This window comes from Monodelphis domestica, chromosome 8 (genome assembly GCF_027887165.1).
Source record: "Monodelphis domestica isolate mMonDom1 chromosome 8, mMonDom1.pri, whole genome shotgun sequence".
NCBI lineage: Eukaryota > Metazoa > Chordata > Mammalia > Didelphimorphia > Didelphidae > Monodelphis > Monodelphis domestica.
In genome coordinates, this window is record NC_077234.1 from 98,050,561 (window position 1) to 98,068,431 (window position 17,871).

At 35.0% G+C, this 17,871-nt stretch overlaps 1 protein-coding gene across 3 annotated transcripts in view; it reads left to right on the forward strand.

Moving 5' to 3' along the window:
• The window catches only part of VWA8 (von Willebrand factor A domain containing 8), a 463,626-nt gene that overhangs the window by 56,731 nt on the left and 389,024 nt on the right, over window positions 1–17,871 (forward strand). Inside the window, exon 5 of one of the 3 annotated variants that reach the window (XM_016425025.2) lies at window positions 15,418–15,450. The exons of the other annotated variants lie outside the window; for them this stretch is intronic. Within the exon in view, the coding sequence (XP_016280511.2) occupies window positions 15,418–15,450 (33 nt within the window). The remainder of the gene's footprint in view (window positions 1–15,417; window positions 15,451–17,871) is intronic. 3 annotated transcript variants of the gene reach the window in all.

Here is a 17,871-nt window from a genome sequence, read left to right on the forward strand (position 1 = left end):
TCTCCTTTATTTCAGTCTTAAATGAAGAGCAAATCTTTCTCCACAACACAGTTAACCCTTCTCCCTGTACCCTTGATCTAGTCCCTGTTTTCTTCATCAAATTGCCTCCACAATCATCTTTGCTTTGTAATCTTCAGTCTCTCCTCTTTGTTGCTTCCTTCCCTATAGCCGGCAGACATGACTTAAGTCTCCTCTATCCTTAAAAAATCCTTACTAGACCCTCCCATCCCCTCAAACTATCATCCCATTATTCTTCTTTCCTGGAAAAAGCCATTTACACTCATTGCCCTTGTTTCCTCTCCTCTTGCTGAATTTTCAGCTTTTGCAATCTGGCTCTTAACTACATCATTTGTTATTTCAAACTTAAAAAACATCAACATTTCTATACATAGAGAGGAGTGCATTTGATACTGTGAATCTTCCCTATATATAGCTTATTTGTTCTTTTAAAGTGTATCATAAATTCAGCCCATTATTTTCAAAGCTTATTTCCCTCTGAATCTTCTTAAAACACTTCACAGATATTGTAATAGAGGGTTAACTCTGTCAGTATAGAGAGAGAGGGAGAAAGAGTGGAGACCTCCCTTCTCAAAACAGGGTTGAGGGGAGATAGCTGATGTTTAACTTGGCCAAGGGAGAGTGAGTAGTTACCCCCTTCAGCCTCCCCTCAGCTATGGCTGCTCACTCCAAATTGCCTTTTGACTTTCCTCTACTACTAATGTATAGAGGTTCCCTCCTCAAAGAGAGAGAGAGCTTACCCTCCCTGGAACTGTTTCCCACTCACTCAGTTGGGAGAAAATGACAGTCTTTATTCTAAACTAATTCAGTTGGAGAATAACACAAGGAAATGGCTGCAGGAAGGGTTTTTGTGAGGAAAGAGGGGAAAAAGCATCCCTATTCTAGATAGCTCCCTCCTCAAGTTGGGGAACCCAGGCCTTGGCAGCCTTGGGCCCCTGAGAGATTCAGGTTTGGATGGCCCTGGTCTTGGTCCACGGGCACAGTTCAGACCCAGGGCACCAGGAGTTGTGAGGTGATCTTGTCAGCTGCTTGGCTGTCTTCTCCAACTGCCACTTTAGTTGGGAATTGGTGGGGGGAAAGGTGTCCAAATCACCAGGAGAAAGATGTAAGTTTTCCTCAGGAGCAAAGTCTTGACCAGACCTTTCTTTAGGCTGTCTCAGGATTGAGAGCTAATTGCCTCTCTCTGACAGAAACTCTTGCTCTCCCAAGATTCCAGAACATCTCCTGGGGCCCCTCCCTCTCTCTGGCTGCGACTCAGTCAATTTCCCAGACTATATCTCCAGTTCTAGGGCTTGAAACCTCTATCACATTATGTTTTTTTCTTTTTTCTTTGTTTCTGGCATTACCAACAATCTCTTAATTGCCCAATCTTAAGGCTTTTTCTCAGGCAGTCTTTTTTTTGTCCTTTTTACAGCATTAGACACTGTGAATGTACCCCAAAACTCTGTCCCAGGTTCTATCCTCTTTCTTTCTATACTTTCTCATTTGGTAATGTCATCATCTCCACTGAGTTAAGTTTTCTGTGCAAATGATATCCATATCCATACCAGCATCCTTGAAGAGTTGAGCAGGAGCCCTTACCTACAAAACAGAATTTATCATTCTTCTCTCAAAATCCACCCCCTTTTTGCAAGTTAAAAAAAAATTTTTTTTTAATTTTTACCATTAAAGCTACCACCATCCTTCTAGTCACTCTGGTCCACAACTTCTTTGCCATCTATGACTTTTCACTCTTTTTTACCTCTTATATCAGATCAATTGCCAGATCTTGACCTTTTTGTTGCTTCCACATCTCGCATAAATCCTTTCTTCTCCTTTCATATAGCCATTAAGGCCCTGTCACCTCTTACAACTACTGTTATAGTTACCTTCTACAGTAGTTGATTGCCTGACATAGATGCCTGGTTGGTGAAGTTTATTTGCACATCATTTTTTGGCTGCTATGCTAGATTATTGACTTATATTGAACTAGATGTTATACAGTTTTGTCTTTTTCACATGAACTATTGTTATGAACTATTGTTTGCCTTATCTTATACATGTGAAATTATCATTTTGAAACCAAGTGTGGGACTTTTATCTTAATGCCTATCCTTGAAAGTAGTCTATAGCATCGCATGTTGCAGAGTATTCAAGAGAAAGAGAATGAGAAAAAAAGACCATGCCATCTAGCAATAGTAAAAAATAAAAACAACACTGGTTTTAACTTTTAGATTTAAGATTTGCAAAGCACTTTACATAGATTATTCATTCTGCCTTACAACAAACTCTGTGTATGATGCTGACAACGCAGACATTATCTTTCTCATTTTGTATTATAAAATTGCTTCAAAGTAGAAGTGACTTGTCCAGAGCCACATCTTTTTAGAAAGTATCTGAAATGAATCTAGAACCTCAATATTTCTGACAATGAGGAAGTCAGTAGTGACTTTAAGCAAAATTCTAAGAAATTGAATGAGAAACTGAAAGAAGATATTATTAATTTGTACTAGAAATTTAGGTAAAATCATAGAAAGCACTGTGATTCTATAAATATTCTTTCAAGTATGTCCAATGTCCTCTCACTAACATAAGCTTTGTATGTAGAGGGGACCTTATTTAAAGATGATACAACACTCAATCTAGTTTCTATTTATCAATATTTTATATGTATATTGTGAACAATTTTTTTTCTTTTTAAACCAGAAGCTCTTGGTATAAAAATGTCTTCTTTAAAATTTCTTTTAAAAAATTTAATGTATTATCTATGGAAGCCTTGAGAGACAATAAGAACATAAGCTTTGACTAGATAAGGGGATGGCATATGATTGAGAGCCTAGGTTGTAGACATCACATGATTTTATTTCCAGTAGCGATCACTGATCCTTTGGTTTTACATACTGGACAAAGCTTTATTTTTATGCCTTTGTGAAACTGGCATCATCACTAACTTATTGTGTGATTTCTTGTTCAGATATTAGGGTTTTTTTTGTCTTTCTTTGTTTTAATAGTGCTACCTAGGGTTTATGAGAATGTGAACACAAATATTATTGATTTAATTGGTGATTCATATTGTTAAGCCATATTTTTCTGTTGTGCTATACATTATATATTTAACTAGCTTTACTTATGTGATAAAAGGATATTCTGTCTAAAACATAAGTTTAAAATAAAAAGTATTGATTCTGTTGAGAGAAACTGGTAAACTCATATTCCTTTTAAAAGTTTCAGTTTTAAGCCATGGGGTATAAAATATATATCTACTTTTTAAATTGCTTTTGTCCATATCTCTTTCTATGTCTTTGTAGCTTAATATTGTTGACCATGGAGATAGGGCTTAATGCCTATTTTAAACATAAAATTTTATTAAATCTTTTGTTTTTATTTCACCCAAATTTTATTCTGCTTCCCTCTCCCCTCCCTTTGAAAGGGTCATGTCATCTAAAAAAATATTATTTTTAAAATAAAAAGGAGAAAGAGAAAACACATCGGCAGAACTAACCAACAGAAATTTTCTGAAAATATATACAGTGTCAGCACCAGATTTTAAATTTTATGATAAAGTAGTAATTATTAAAACTACCTGGGACTGGCTAAGAAATAGAAAGGAATATCAGTGGAACAGAATGGACTATCTTGTATTTTACAAAAATATCAATCTAGGTATTTGGGATAAGAAATCACTATTTGGTAAAAAAAATTGATGGAATAACTGGAAAAGAGTTTGACAGAAATTTGGTTTAGATCAATAGCTTACACCATTTACTAGGATAAGATCAAAATGGACATATGATCTAGACTTAAAAAGAGATATAAAATTAGAAGAATAGAAAACATATTACCTATAATATTTATAGATAGGAAAGGAATTTATGAGCCAACAAGAATAAAATGTTATGGTTTTGAGTATATTAAATTAAAAAGTTTTTGTACAAATAAAACAAATATTTCTAAGAAAGCAAAAGCAAAAGTTTCTAAGAAAGCAAAAAAATACTTGGGGAAATGTTATAGACAGTCTCTTGGATAGAGATCTCATATCTAAAATATATAGAGAACTTTGTCAAATTTATTGGAATAAGAGCCATCCCCCAACTAATGGGCAAAAAAAAAATGTGAAGTTTTTTTTGGAATGAAGAAATCAAAGCCATATATAGCTACATGAATAAAATGCTCTAAATCAGTACTGATTAGGGAAATGCAAACTCGGGCAATTCTGAGGTATCATCTCAGACCCATCAGATTGCCTAAATTGACAAAAAGACAAAATGATAAATGTTGGAGGGGATGTGGAAAAGTGGGGATAATAGTATTCTGTTGGCATAACTGTGAACCATTTTGGAGAGCAATTTGGAATTATAATCAAAGAGCTATACTCTTAAACCCAGATCTAGCAAGTTTGTTTCCCAAGGAAATGAGGGAAACAAACTTGCTAGATCTGGGATTAAGAGTGTAGCTTAAGTATAGCTTAAAAGAACCTATATGTTCCCAAATATTTATAGTAGGTCTCTTTGTGGTGGCAAAGAACTGGAAATCAAAGGGATATCCATCAATTGAGGAATGACTAAACAAATTGTAGTATATGATTGTGATGAAATACTGTACCATAAGAAATGATGAACAGATTGATTTTTTATTTTTTAACATTATTTTATTTGGTCATTTCCAAACATTATTCATTGGAAACAAAGATCATTTTCTTTTCCTCCACCCACCCCACCCCCCACCTCTCCCATAAGCCGACATGCGATTCCACTGGATATCACGTGTCCTTTATTCGAACCCATTTCCATGTTGTTGGATTTTTGAATTAGAGTGTTCATTTAGAGTCTCTCCTCAGTCATATCCCCTCAACCCCTGCAGTCAAGCAGTTGCTTTTCCTCTGTGTTTTTACTACCACAGTTTGTCCTCTGCTTGTGGATAGTGTTTTTTCTCCTAGATCCCTGCAGATTGTTCAGGGACATTGCATTGACTCCAGTGGAGAAGTCCATTACCTTCAATTGTACCACAATGTATCAGTCTCTGTGTACAATGTTTTCCTTGTTCTGCTCCTTTCGCTCTGCATCACTTCCTGGAGGTTGTTCCAGTCTCCATGGAATTCCTCCACTTTATTATTCCTTTAAGCACAATAGTATTCCATCACCAACATATACCACAATTTGTTCAGCCATTCTCCAATTGAAGGGCATCCCCTCATTTTTCAGTTTTTGGTCACCACAAAGAGCGCAGCTATGAAAATTCTTGTACAAGTCTTTTTCCTTATTATCTCTTTGGGGTATAAACCCAGCAGTTCTATGGCTGGATCAAAGGGCAGACAATCTTTTATCGCCCTTTGGGCATAGTTCCAAATTGCCCTCCAGAATGGTTGGATCAATTCACAACTCCACCAGCAATGAATTAATGTCCCTACTTTGCCACCTCCCCTCCAGCATTCATTGCTTTCCTTTGCTGTCATGTTAGCCAATGTGCTAGGTGTGAGGTGATACCTCAGAATTGTTTTGATTTGCATCTCTCTGATTATAAGAGATTTAGAACACTTTTTCACATGCTTATTAATAGTTTTGATTTCTTTATCTGAAAACTGCCTATTCATGTCCCTTGCCCATTTATCAATTGGAGAATCTCTTGATTTTTTGTACAATTGATTTAGCTCTTTGTAAATTTGAGTAATTAAACCTTTGTCAGAGGTTTTTATGAAGATTGTTTCCCAATTTGTTGCTTCCCTTCTGATTTTAATTACATTGGTTTTGTTTGTATAAAAACTTTTTAATTTGATGTAGTCAAAATTATTTATTTTACATTTTGTGACTCTTTCTAAGTCTTGCTTGGTTTTAAAATCTTTTCCTTCCCAAAGGTCTGACATGTATACTATTCTGTGTTCACCTAATTTACTTATAGTTTCCTTCTTTATATTCAAGTCATTCACCCATTCTGAGTTAATCTTGGTGTAGGGTGTAAGGTGTTGATCCAAACCTAATCTCTCCCACACTATCTTCCAATTTTCCCAGCAGTTTTTATCAAATAGTGGATTTTTGTCCCAAAAGTTGGCATCTTTGGGTTTGTCATAGACTGTCTTGCTGAGGTTATTGACCCCAAGTCTATTCCACTGATCCTCCTTTCTGTCTCTTAGCCAGTATCAAATTGTTTTGATGACCACTGCTTTGTAATATATTTTGAGATCTGGGACTGCAAGGCCACCTTCCTTTGTATTTTTTTTTCATTATTTCCCTGGATACCTTGATCTTTTGTTCTTCCAAATAAACTTAGTTATGGTTTTTTTCTAATTCAGTAAAGAAATATTTTGATAGTTCCATGGGTATGGCACTTAGTAAGTAAATTAATTTGGGTAAGATTGTCATTTTTATTATGTTAGTTTGTCCCACCCATGAGCAATTAATGTTTTTCCAATTATTAAATCTAGTTTTAACTGTGTGGAGAGTGTTTTGTAGTTGTGTTCGTATAGTTCCTTTGTTTGTCTTGGCAGATAGATTCCTAAGTATTTTATATTGTCTAGGGTGATTTTAAATGGTATTTCTCTTTTTAATTCTTGCTGCTGAAATGGATTAGAGATATATAGAAATGCTGATGACTTGTGTGGGTTTATTTTGTATCCTTCAACTTTGCTAAAATTGTTGATTATTTAGAGTAACTTTTTGGTTGATTCTCTAGGATTCCTTAAGTAAACCATCATATCATCCGCAAAGAGTGATAGCTTGGTCTCCTCATTGCCAATTTTAATACCTTCAATTTCTTTTTCTTCTCTAATTGCTACTGCTAGTGTTTCTAGTACAGTGTTAAATAATAGAGGTGATAATGGGCATCCTTGCTTTACTCCTGATCTTATTGGGAATGCATCTAGTTTATCCCCATTGCAGATGATGTTTGCTGATGGTTTTAGATATATACTCTTTATTATTTTTAGGAAAGGCCCTTCTATTCCTATACTTTCTAGTGTTTTCAATAGGAATGGGTATTGTATTTTATCAAAGGCTTTTTCTGCATCTATTGAGATAATCATGTGATTTTTGTCAGTTTGCTTATTAATATGGTCAATTATGTGGATGGTTTTCCTAATATTGAACCATCCTTGCATTCCTGGTATGAATCCTGCTTGGTCATAGTGGATGACCCTTGTGATGACTTGCTGGAGCCTTTTTGCTAGTATCCTATTTAAGATTTTTGAATCTATATTCATTAGGGAGATTGATCTATAGTTTTCTTTCTCTGTTTTTGACCTGCCTGGCTTTGGAATCAGTACCATATTTGTGTTGTAAAATGAATTTGATAGAACTCCTTCTTGGCTTATTCTGTCAAATAGTTTGTTTAATATTGGGATTAGTTGTTCTTTGAATGTTTGATAGAATTCATTTGTGAATCCATCTGGACCTTGGGATTTTTTCTTAGGGAGTTCTTTGATGGCTTGTTCAATTTCTTTTTCTGATATGGGGTTGTTTAGGTAATCTATTTCTTCTTCTTTTAGTCTAGGCAATTTATATTTTTGTAAGTATTCATCCATAACACCTAGATCGCCATATTTGTTGCCATATAATTGGGCATAGTAGTTTTTAATGATTGCCTTAATTTCCTCTTCATTAGAGGTGAGGTCTCCTTTTTCATCTTGGATACTGTCAATTTGGTTTTTCTTTCCTTTTTTTAATTAGACTGACTAGTACTTTGTCTATTTTATTTGTTTTTTCAAAGTACCAGCTTCTAGTCTTATTTATTAAATCAATAGTTCTTTGACTTTCAATTTTATTAATTTCTCCTTTGATTTTTAGGATCTCTAATTTAGTCTTGATCTGAGGATTTTTAATTTATTTGCTTTCTAATTTTTTAATTTGCATGCCCAATTCATTGACCTCTGCCCTTCTTAATTTGTTAATATATGAACTCAAGGATATAAATTTCCCCCTGAGTACTGCTTTGGCTGCATTCCATAGATTTTGAAAGGATGTCTCATCATTGTCATTTTCTTCAACAAAGTTATTAATTGTTTCTACGATTTGTTCTTTAACTAACTGGTTTTGGAGAATCGTATTGTTTAGGAGAATCATATTGTTTAATTTCCAATTAATTTTTGATTTATCTCTCCATGTTCCCTTACTAATTATTATTTTCATTGCATTGTGATCTGAGAAAGTTGCATTTATTTTTTCTGCTCATTTGCACTTGTTTGCAATGTTTTTATGCCCTAATACATGGTTAATTTTTGTGAATGTACCATGTGCTGCTGAAAAGAAGGTATATTTCTCTTTGTCCCTATTTATTTTTCTCCACATGTCTACTAACTCTAATTTTTCTAAGATTTCATTCACTTCTCTTACCTCTTTCTTATTTTTTGGTTTGATTTATCTAGTTCAGATAGAGGAAGGTTCAGGTCTCCCACTAGTATAGTTTTTCTATCTATTTCTTCCTTGAGCTCCACTAGTTTCTCCTTTAGAAATTTGGATGCTATGCCATTTGGTGCATACATGTTGAGTACAGATATTTCCTCATTGTCTATACTGCCTTTTATCAGGATGTAATTACCTTCCCTATCTCTTTTAACTAGATTTATTTTTACTTTGGCTTTGTCGGATATCATGATTGTGACTCCTGCCTTCTTTTTATCAGTGGATGCCCAATAGATTTGACTCCACCTCTTACTTTCACCCTGTGCATATCTACCTTCCTCATGTGTGTTTCTTGTAGACAGCATATGGTACGGTAATCCACTCTATTTGCTTGTGTTTTATGGGTGAGTTCATTCCATTCACATTCAGAGTTATGATTACTAGCTGTGTATTACCCAGCATTTTGATTTCTACTCTTGTTCCTGCCTTTTCTTCTTTCACTATTACCTTCTATACCAATGTTTGCTTTTAATCAGTCCCCCTAGTTCCCACCCTTATTTTACTTCCCTTTCTACCCTCTCCCTTCTTATCCCCCCCCCTTATTTTCCCTGTAGTTTTTCTAAAATTAACCCCCCACCCCCTCCATCCCTTGTACTGCTTCCCTCCCCACCAGTCCATTTGTTACCCTTCTACTCCCCTATAGGGCACAAATCTATTCTCTGCCCCCAATGGATTGGATTGTTTTTCCCCCTTTGAGTCAATTTCAAGGCACGTAAAAGTTGAGTTTTTCCTGTCTCTGACCTCTTTACCCTTCTAGTATATTGATGTTCTCCCCCCTTCCACCATGAGCCTCTTTGTAACATATAAATTTACCCCCGTTTGTTTCTTTTCCCATTTCTTTTAATATTAACCTATTTTTAAGCTCAAGTTATTTATATATATGTATATATTTATATGCATACTCATGTGTATGTATTTATGCATGCATATATCTATATACCTTTTTATGTCTTGTCCTTTCATCCTATAAAGTTTGTCACTGTTCCCTCTAAGTGTACTTCTTTTTGCTGCCCAGGTAATAACAACAGTTTTTAAGAGTTACCAATGACCTATTTTCTTATAGGGATACATATCATTTTAACTTATTGAGTCTCTTAAAAAATTTTGTTTTGTTTTGTTTTTCCTTTTTCCCCTCTTTTTTAATTACCTTTTGATGATTCTCTTGAGTTCTGTGCTTAGACATCAAATTTTCTGTTCAGGTCTTGTCTTTACGAATTCTTGAAATTCTCCTATTTTGTTGAATGACCATACTGGGACCTTCCTTCTGCCTTACCCTTTGACCCAAGTGTTGTCAAATTCTGGCTTTTGGGGGGTGTATCTTTTGATTTGAGTCCAGAAGGAGGGTTCCCTGCCTCTGTCCTGTTGTTAAGTTTGAATTTTAGTCCCCTAGGAGCATTCATTTTGTGATCGGTAAGGAAGGGTTTTCAGAGGTCTGAACTTTTGCTGCTTCTAAGCCACCATCTTGATTCCACCTCCACAGATTGATTTTTTAAAAGAAACTTCAGAACTATATGAGAAAATGAAGAGATAAATGAGTAGAAGCAAGAGAACATTATATACAACAATAGATTAATATTTAATAACTTGTGAATGTTCACTTCTAGAGAATGAACTGAGAAGGGGAAATGGGAAAGACAATATATATTTATCAAATGATGCCTTCCTTGGTGTTGTTAAGGGGAGGGAGATTCTGAATTAAAAAAAAATATTTTTAGGGGGCAGCTGGGTGACTTTGTAGATTGATAGCCAGGCCTAGAGATGGGAGGTTCTAGGTTAAAATCTGGCCTCAGACATTTCCTAGTTTTGTGACAGTGGGCACATCACTTAACCTCCATTGCCTAGCCCTTATCACTCTTCTGCCTTTTTATTGGTCCTAAGACAGAAGGTAAAGGTTTAAAAAAATCTTTTTAATTTAAAAGATAAACTGAAAAAAGATGATGGAATGCTCCCAATAATTTCATACCTTTCAAAGGAATGGATGAACATGTCTTCTCATATCTCTTCTTTCTGGCCATATTTGTTCTTTTTAATTTTGCAACATTCATTTCAGCTACTTACTTACCCAAGACAAAGTCCACAGGGGCAGATCCAGGAGTAGTCCTCCAAGAAAGCAGTCCAAGAGCCAAAGTGAAGTCCAAGCCAAAGGTCAAGTTCAGAGCCACCTCTAAAAGCCAAGTCACCAAGGTGAAGCTCCAAGCCGAAAGTTCCCTGGACAGGAAGTTGAGGACTTTTTATAGTCCTTTTTCCATGTCACTTCCTGTCCCTTCTTCTCTTCACAGGGGCCAATCACAGATTCCAAATTGCCTAGCACTGCTAGGGGTGGGATAGAGTCTGTGGGATCCACCTCTCATCCTCTGAGGGGTGTAAACTCTTATCAAAGGATTCACAAGTTTCTGACTGATTGAGTTAAAAGGGTGGAGCTCTCTAAGTAAGTAACTTGTGAATTATCTTAAGTGATTGCTAAGGAAGCATTAAGTAGGGATTTGTTGATTGATTAACTCAAAATAGACAAAGAGAATAAAGAATCCCCTTTCATAGTACTAAATGTAGTTTTTTACTTGACCATCACAACACCACACAATATAAGTCTTTTAAAAAAAAATCCCACTGTTCATTCTCATTCTCCTTCAGTGACTCCTCATCACCCTCCTTTCCCCTAAATTTTAATGTAGCCTGGGGCTTTTTCTTTCCTTTTATCTTGGTTATTTCATTCTTTACCATGCCTTCAATTATGGCTTTCTTTTAGACATTTCAGACTAGATGTGTTAGAGGTATCTGAAGGAAACAGCATTCATTACCGCCCCCCCCCCCATCCACTCCTCTACCAATCTTCTAATCTCCCAATCTCCCAGGTTCATTAACATACTATTCTCTACTTCTCAGTCTCCCTCATCTCATAAATCTAATCGGCTGCCAAATCTTGTATTTTCAGCCTTTGTAACATCTGTTGGATCTGACTACTTCTTTATATTCCCATAGCCTACCAACTTCAGACTCTTATCTCTTCCCTGGACAATTGCAATGTCCTCCCTTTTGGTCTTCTTGCCTCAAAGCTCTTTCTGTACCAGTTTAACCTTCAAACTTTTGCAGCAGTGATTTCCTTAAATGCAGATCTGACATGCCTCTATTCAGCCAACTTTAGTGCCTCCTCAGGGCATCAAATATAAACTCTTTTGGTTTTTAAAAGATTTTTTAAAATCAATTTAAATTAATTATTTAATTAATTAGGAATATTTTTCCACAGTTACATAATTCATATTCTTTCACTCCCCTTCTCCCTTCCCCCTCCCATAGCCAATGAGCAATTCCACTGGGTTTTACCTGTGTCATTGATCCATACCTATTCCCATATAATTAATATTTTACTAGTATTGTTAAGAGTCTACATCCCCAATTACATTCCATTACATTCGATTGTGCCACAATGTATCAGTCTCTTGTGTACAATATTCTCCTGGTTCTGCTCCTTTCACTCTGTATCAATTCCTGGAGGTCATTCCAGTTCACATGAAATTCCTCCAGTTCATTATTCCTTTTAGCACAATAGTATTCCATCACCAACATATACCACAATTTGTTTAGCCATTTCCCAATTGGAGATCATCTCCTCATTTTCCAATTTTTTGCCACCACCAAGAGCAAGGTTATTAATATATATAGATTTTGTAGAAGTCTTTTTCATTATTATCTCTTTAGTATGTAAACCCAGTAGTGTTATCAAAGGGCAGGCAGTCTTTTTAAAGATCTTTGGGCATAGTTCCATGTTGCCTTCTAGAATGGTTGCATCAATTCACAACTTCATTAGCAATGTATTAGTGTCCCAATTTTGCCACATCCCCTACAACATTTATTACTTTCCTTTGCTGTCATATTAGCCACTCTGTTAGGTGTGAGGTGGTACCTCAGAGCTGTTTTGATTTGCATTTCTCTAATTATAAGAGATTTAGAACACTTTTTCATATACTTATTGATCGTTTTGATTTCTTTATCTGAAAATTACCTATTCATGTCCCTTGCCCATGTATCAATTGTGGAATGGCTTGATTTTTTTTACAATTGATTTAGCTCTTTATAAATTTAAGTAATTCGACTTTTGTTAGAGGTTTTTGTTATAAAAGTTTCCCCCAATTTGTTGCTTCCCTTCTAATTTTGGTTGCATTGGTTTTACTTGTACAAAACCTTTTTAATTTAATGCAATCAAAATTATTCACTTTACATTTTGTAATAATCTCTATCTCTTGGTTGGTCTTAAAATACTTTCTTTCCCATGTATACTATTCTATTATGTTCACCTAATTTACTTATAGTTTCCTTCTTTATATTTAAGTTATTCATGCATTCTGAATTTATCTTGGTGTAGAATGTGAAATGTTGATCTAAACCTAATCTCTCTCATACTGTTTTCCAAATTCCCCAGCAGTTTTTGTCAAATGGTGGGTTTTTGTCCCCAAAGCTGGGATCTTTGGGTTTATCATATACTATCTTGCTGAGGTCATTTACCCCAAGTCTATTCCATTGATTCTCCTTTCTGTCTCTTAGCCAGCACCATATTGTTTTGATGACTACTGTTTTTAGTACAGCTTAAGATTTGGTACTGCTAGGCCCCCATCCTTCACATTTTTTTTTCACTATTTCCCTTAATATCCTTGATCTTTTATTTTTCCTAATGAACTTTGTTATAATTTTTTCTAATTCAGTAAAAAAAGTTTCTTGGTAGTATGATAAGTATGGCACTGAATAAGTAAATTAATTTGTGTAAGATTGTCATTTTTATTATGTTGGCTCATTTTACTCATAAGCAGGTTTTTAAAAGATTTTGCAACTTGGCCTTACATATCTTTCTAGCTGTTTTATATCATTTCCCTCTCTACTCTCTGAGATGCAGCTAGCCAGACTACCCTTCTACTTGTTTCTAACACATGACCTTCCATCTCACATCTCTCTTCCTTTAAACTATCCATCCCTCATGGGAAGGCCTCCCTCCTCACTTCTTACTTCACTTACTCTCTTGCTTCAAAATATCTGTCAATAACCACCTTCTACATTAAGCATATTCTGATTCTCCTAACTGTGTTTTTCTTTCCTAAATACTTTGTATCTGACACCCTTCCATGTATTTTATGTCCTTTTGTTCTGTATATAATTATATGTGAACATGCTAGCTCCACTGCTATTATTTAAGCTCCATGAACATTTCAATTTTGTATCTTTACCTCTACTACCTAGCATAGTATGATGGCACATAGTAGGTCCTTAATAAGCTCTTTTGATTGATTTCTACAGATGTCTCCCACATCTTTATTTCTATTTTTATTTCTAACCTATCTTTATTTCTAAACTCTTCCTTTCCCCTGATCTTTAGTCATATTGTTCCAGCTGTTTACTGGATATATCACTGGCTAAGATTAGTTAGTCAGACAATAAACATTTGTTAATTGCCTACTACATGCCAGCTCTGATGCTAAGTGCTGGGGATAAGAATACAAATAAAAACAGAGATGGTGCCTACCCCCAAGGAACTTAGATCTAATGGAGGAAAATAATATAAACAGAGAAGAATTATTGTCATTTAAGTTGGACTTCAATTAGTCAATCAGTGAGGATTTTTTAAGTGCCTACTGTATGCTAGATAGCACCAAAGGAAGATGGAATCTTGGGATAAATATAGAGTATAGAAAGGGAACTGGTATGAATTAAGACTAAAAGTATAGATTTGAGCTGCCATTATATGAAGTCACACTTCTGACTTGGAAGCAATATACAATATTTTGTAAGACAATGATCTAATATTTTATTCAATAGGCAATTGGGAACTACTAAAGGATTTTCAGCAGAAAAGCAATATCAGAATGTACATTAGAAAGAGAGTTTTGACATCAGTATAAAAGATTGACTAGAATGGAAAGAGACTTAAGGCATTTTTCTCTGTAACTAGGGGAGAATGAGACTTATTGTTCTTTTTTCTTACCTTCTGTCTTAGAATCAAGATTGTATATTGCTTCCAAGTCAGAAATGTGATAAGGTTTAGGCAATGGGGGTTAATTGATTTGCCCATGGTCACATAGGACTTTTGTTTTTTTGAGTTGAAGAATTCTTCGATAGGACTAAAACCATTCAATGGAATGCAATAAGGAGATGCCAACTGAAACAGGTAAAAGCTTCTAAAGTAGTCAGTAGTGTGTTTGGTCTATGATTGACTGCTTCATTCCAGCCTAGGTGAGATAAGAAAACCTAATCTCAAAAAATAATAATTGTTTTCCTTAACAACACTGTAGTGAGTGTATAAATTATTCCCTTGGTTCAACTCACTTTGCTCCATATTAGTTCATTTAAGTCTTGCCAGGATTCTCTAAACATACACCCCATTGTAATTTATTATGGCACAATATGAATAAATAAATCAATGAATGAAAAAAATAATTCATTAAATGCTTGCTAAATGCCAAGCACATTTTTAAGAACTGAAAAAAAAAATAGGCAGTCCCTTCTCTCAAAGAGAGGAGCACTTTAATTAGGGGGACATAACGCAGACAGATGGAATTGCTGCAAGTCTTAATGATGCCACATCAGTGCTAAAGGCAGCATCCACAGGTCCTTAGATGATGTCATTAAATCAGATGACACTGCTGGGGTCTGCAGTGTAGGGAGGGGAGACAGGGTAGATAGTAAGACATAGAAGACAGATGGTAAGGCCTGATGGTCTTTTACCTCACTGGAAAGATTATAGTTAGTGATTTCCCTTAAATTCAAACCATGGGAACATTAAAACAGGGTTCTGGTAGATCCCAGCTGGGGAGGGAGCAAAAGAGGAAGAAGATGTCTGATGGTGGTGAGTTTTCCTGCCAACTCAATGTTCAGTCATTCTTCAGTTGACTGGCAGCCTCTAAGTTTCTAATTCTATTCTTCAGCAAAAAATGTTAATGTTATTTCATTTGTATTTATGAGTCCTTTCCTTTATCTGTGATCTCTTTAGCATTGTATACCTTGTAGTCAAATTGAGATTTATAAAGACTTTTTCTTTTTGTTGCAGTCACTGGCATTTTTCAGTTATGATGAAGATAAGGTCAGTCATGTCAGTAGTTAGCAGCTCTGATTAAGATTTGAAACCTAGTATTAGACTTGCTTGTTTATCTGTTTTCTCCATATTCTCCTTTGTCTTGGGTGTTCAGATATTTGAAAGCTGATTGAAAATAAATCTATCTTATTGGCACTTATTTTTGCATTTAAATGTGTGCTTATAGATACATGTTATATGTCACATATAAATGGACTTTGCTTTTTGTTCAATTTTTATTTTGCCTTACAAAATAGCTTTATTTACATGAAGTAAATCTTCATGTTATTTATTATTAAAATTTTTTTATTACATTTAACATTCTTTTCTTTTTTAGGTTTGAGTTCCAAATTCTCTTCCTCTCACAAGCTTAACAATACTTAATAGAATTTTTCTGAATTTCTGATCATTGATGGAAAATTCTTACTTTTGATCAAGGGGTTGTTATAAATACCATTTCAAACATGGATGTAGTAATGCCAACTTTAAAAATTACCCTTGGTTTGTAAGTAATCCAAATAGGTTTAATTCTTGAATCTTTTTCTCTTAATAGCAAAGAAGCTTACATCATGTTTACTTTGATAATAAATGCTTTTTCAAATCATAGTTAGACATTTGACTCTAACTCTGTATGGTAAAATATAACTAGAATTAATTTTTATCATTATTTCTCAATATATTTAATGCCACTCTAAACAGTTAGGACATTCTACAGAAAATCTTTAATCTTGAGCTGAGAGCTTGCTGTTATTTGGTTTAAGATACTTCTGTTAGTTTACCATGTTTGACCTGTTTTGTTTCTGTGATGTATTTGTATGTGTTCATATATAATTTTTAAAAAATCCCTATGTATTTAGTATTTCTTATTGTGGGAGGGGAAGTTTGGTTTTTCAGGGTCTGGTCATAAGCTTTTCCCTCTGATTTCCCTCAAGAATCCTATCAGTAGCAGCCTTTGTCCCATTTATTGCCCTTAGTCCCAGATTCTTACTAACTTTCTGACCCTGGACAAGTCATTTAATGTTCACCTTATTCCCCTCAACTGGAAAATGAGGATAATAGCACCTATATCCCAGAGCTGTCATGAGGATTATTTGTAGAGCACTTTGCAAACATTCAAGTGCAATATGGATGCTAATTATTATTGTTGTTGTTGTTGTTGTGTGACATCTCCAAGTTCACATTAGTTTTAAGCTCAGAGCCAGGATTTGAGAACAGGTTCTCTGACTAAATCTGGGGCTTTTCCACTACCTCATGCTGTTGCTCTTTCAGTTGACCTAGTCTGAAGGCAATTAATTAGACTACATACATTAGACTACATGCATAGTGTACATACATCAATCCTTAAGAAATGACCCTGCCAGAGAAAGTGCCATTTGAATTTAATTTATCAAATATTTATTAAGCATCTTTTATGTGTATGGTTTTCTGCTAGATATTAGGTTTATAAAGATAAAAACATTTGAGTCTTGACTTATGTAGTGTTCTGAAGCCTCGGTTTCCTCATATGTAAAATGGGAGGTAATTCTCCCCATTTGGTAGGTTTTAAAAGCATCAACTGAGTCAATGAAAGTGAAAGTATTTTATAAAATGTAAAATTCAAGTGTAATGTCTTATTTTTATGCATCGAATTTTCATCATTACTGATTATAGTGCCAAATGATAGGTGAGAAATAGCTTAAGGAGTAGGTAAGACTAACCTTTTACTTCCAGGTGGTTGGTCAGTAGCCTAGATTGACAAATGAAGTTAATTGAACATTTGGGGGCCTTGGTGTGAGGTAGGTATTATTTTCTAGCCATGTATTTGTAGGGTCCAGGTGGATATATTAAAAAACTCCATAGTTATTGCTATTTGGTATCCCCCAATGGAGTCTCCCCAGTAACTCAATGGGCCATGACCATTTAATTCAGAGGTCACTGGTAAGCAAGACTAGTGCTGCTTTGACTCAATGCTATTGAAGAAAAATTGGTGCTTTTAAGAACCAGAATGAGGTTAATTACTTCTTTAACTTTTTAGTAATTTTTCTTTTACAATCTGCCACCTCTTTTAACCAAATCAACAAGTCTGCTAAGAGGGGCAGTTAGATATTATATTCCCCATTTTATGGATAACATGGTCAAGGCCACAGAAATAATTGCTTTCACAGCCAGACTGCAGCCTAAGGCATCTGACTCAGTTCTGTCACTCATATTAACTTTTTTTCAAAAGAAATATAGAGGTGATAACTGTTTTGCTGATTATAGAAATTAAAGAAATTTTATAACACATTTCAGTGAATTTCAAGATCTCTATGGCCCTGGGGAGTTGCCATGACAACATTCTCCATCTTTTCCAAGAAGGAAACAGTATATGTGTGCATCCCCATAGCAATCATTTCCTTGCTTTTCCCCTTGCCTTCATATTTCTGCAGTGTCCTGTGGAGCAGATGCCCT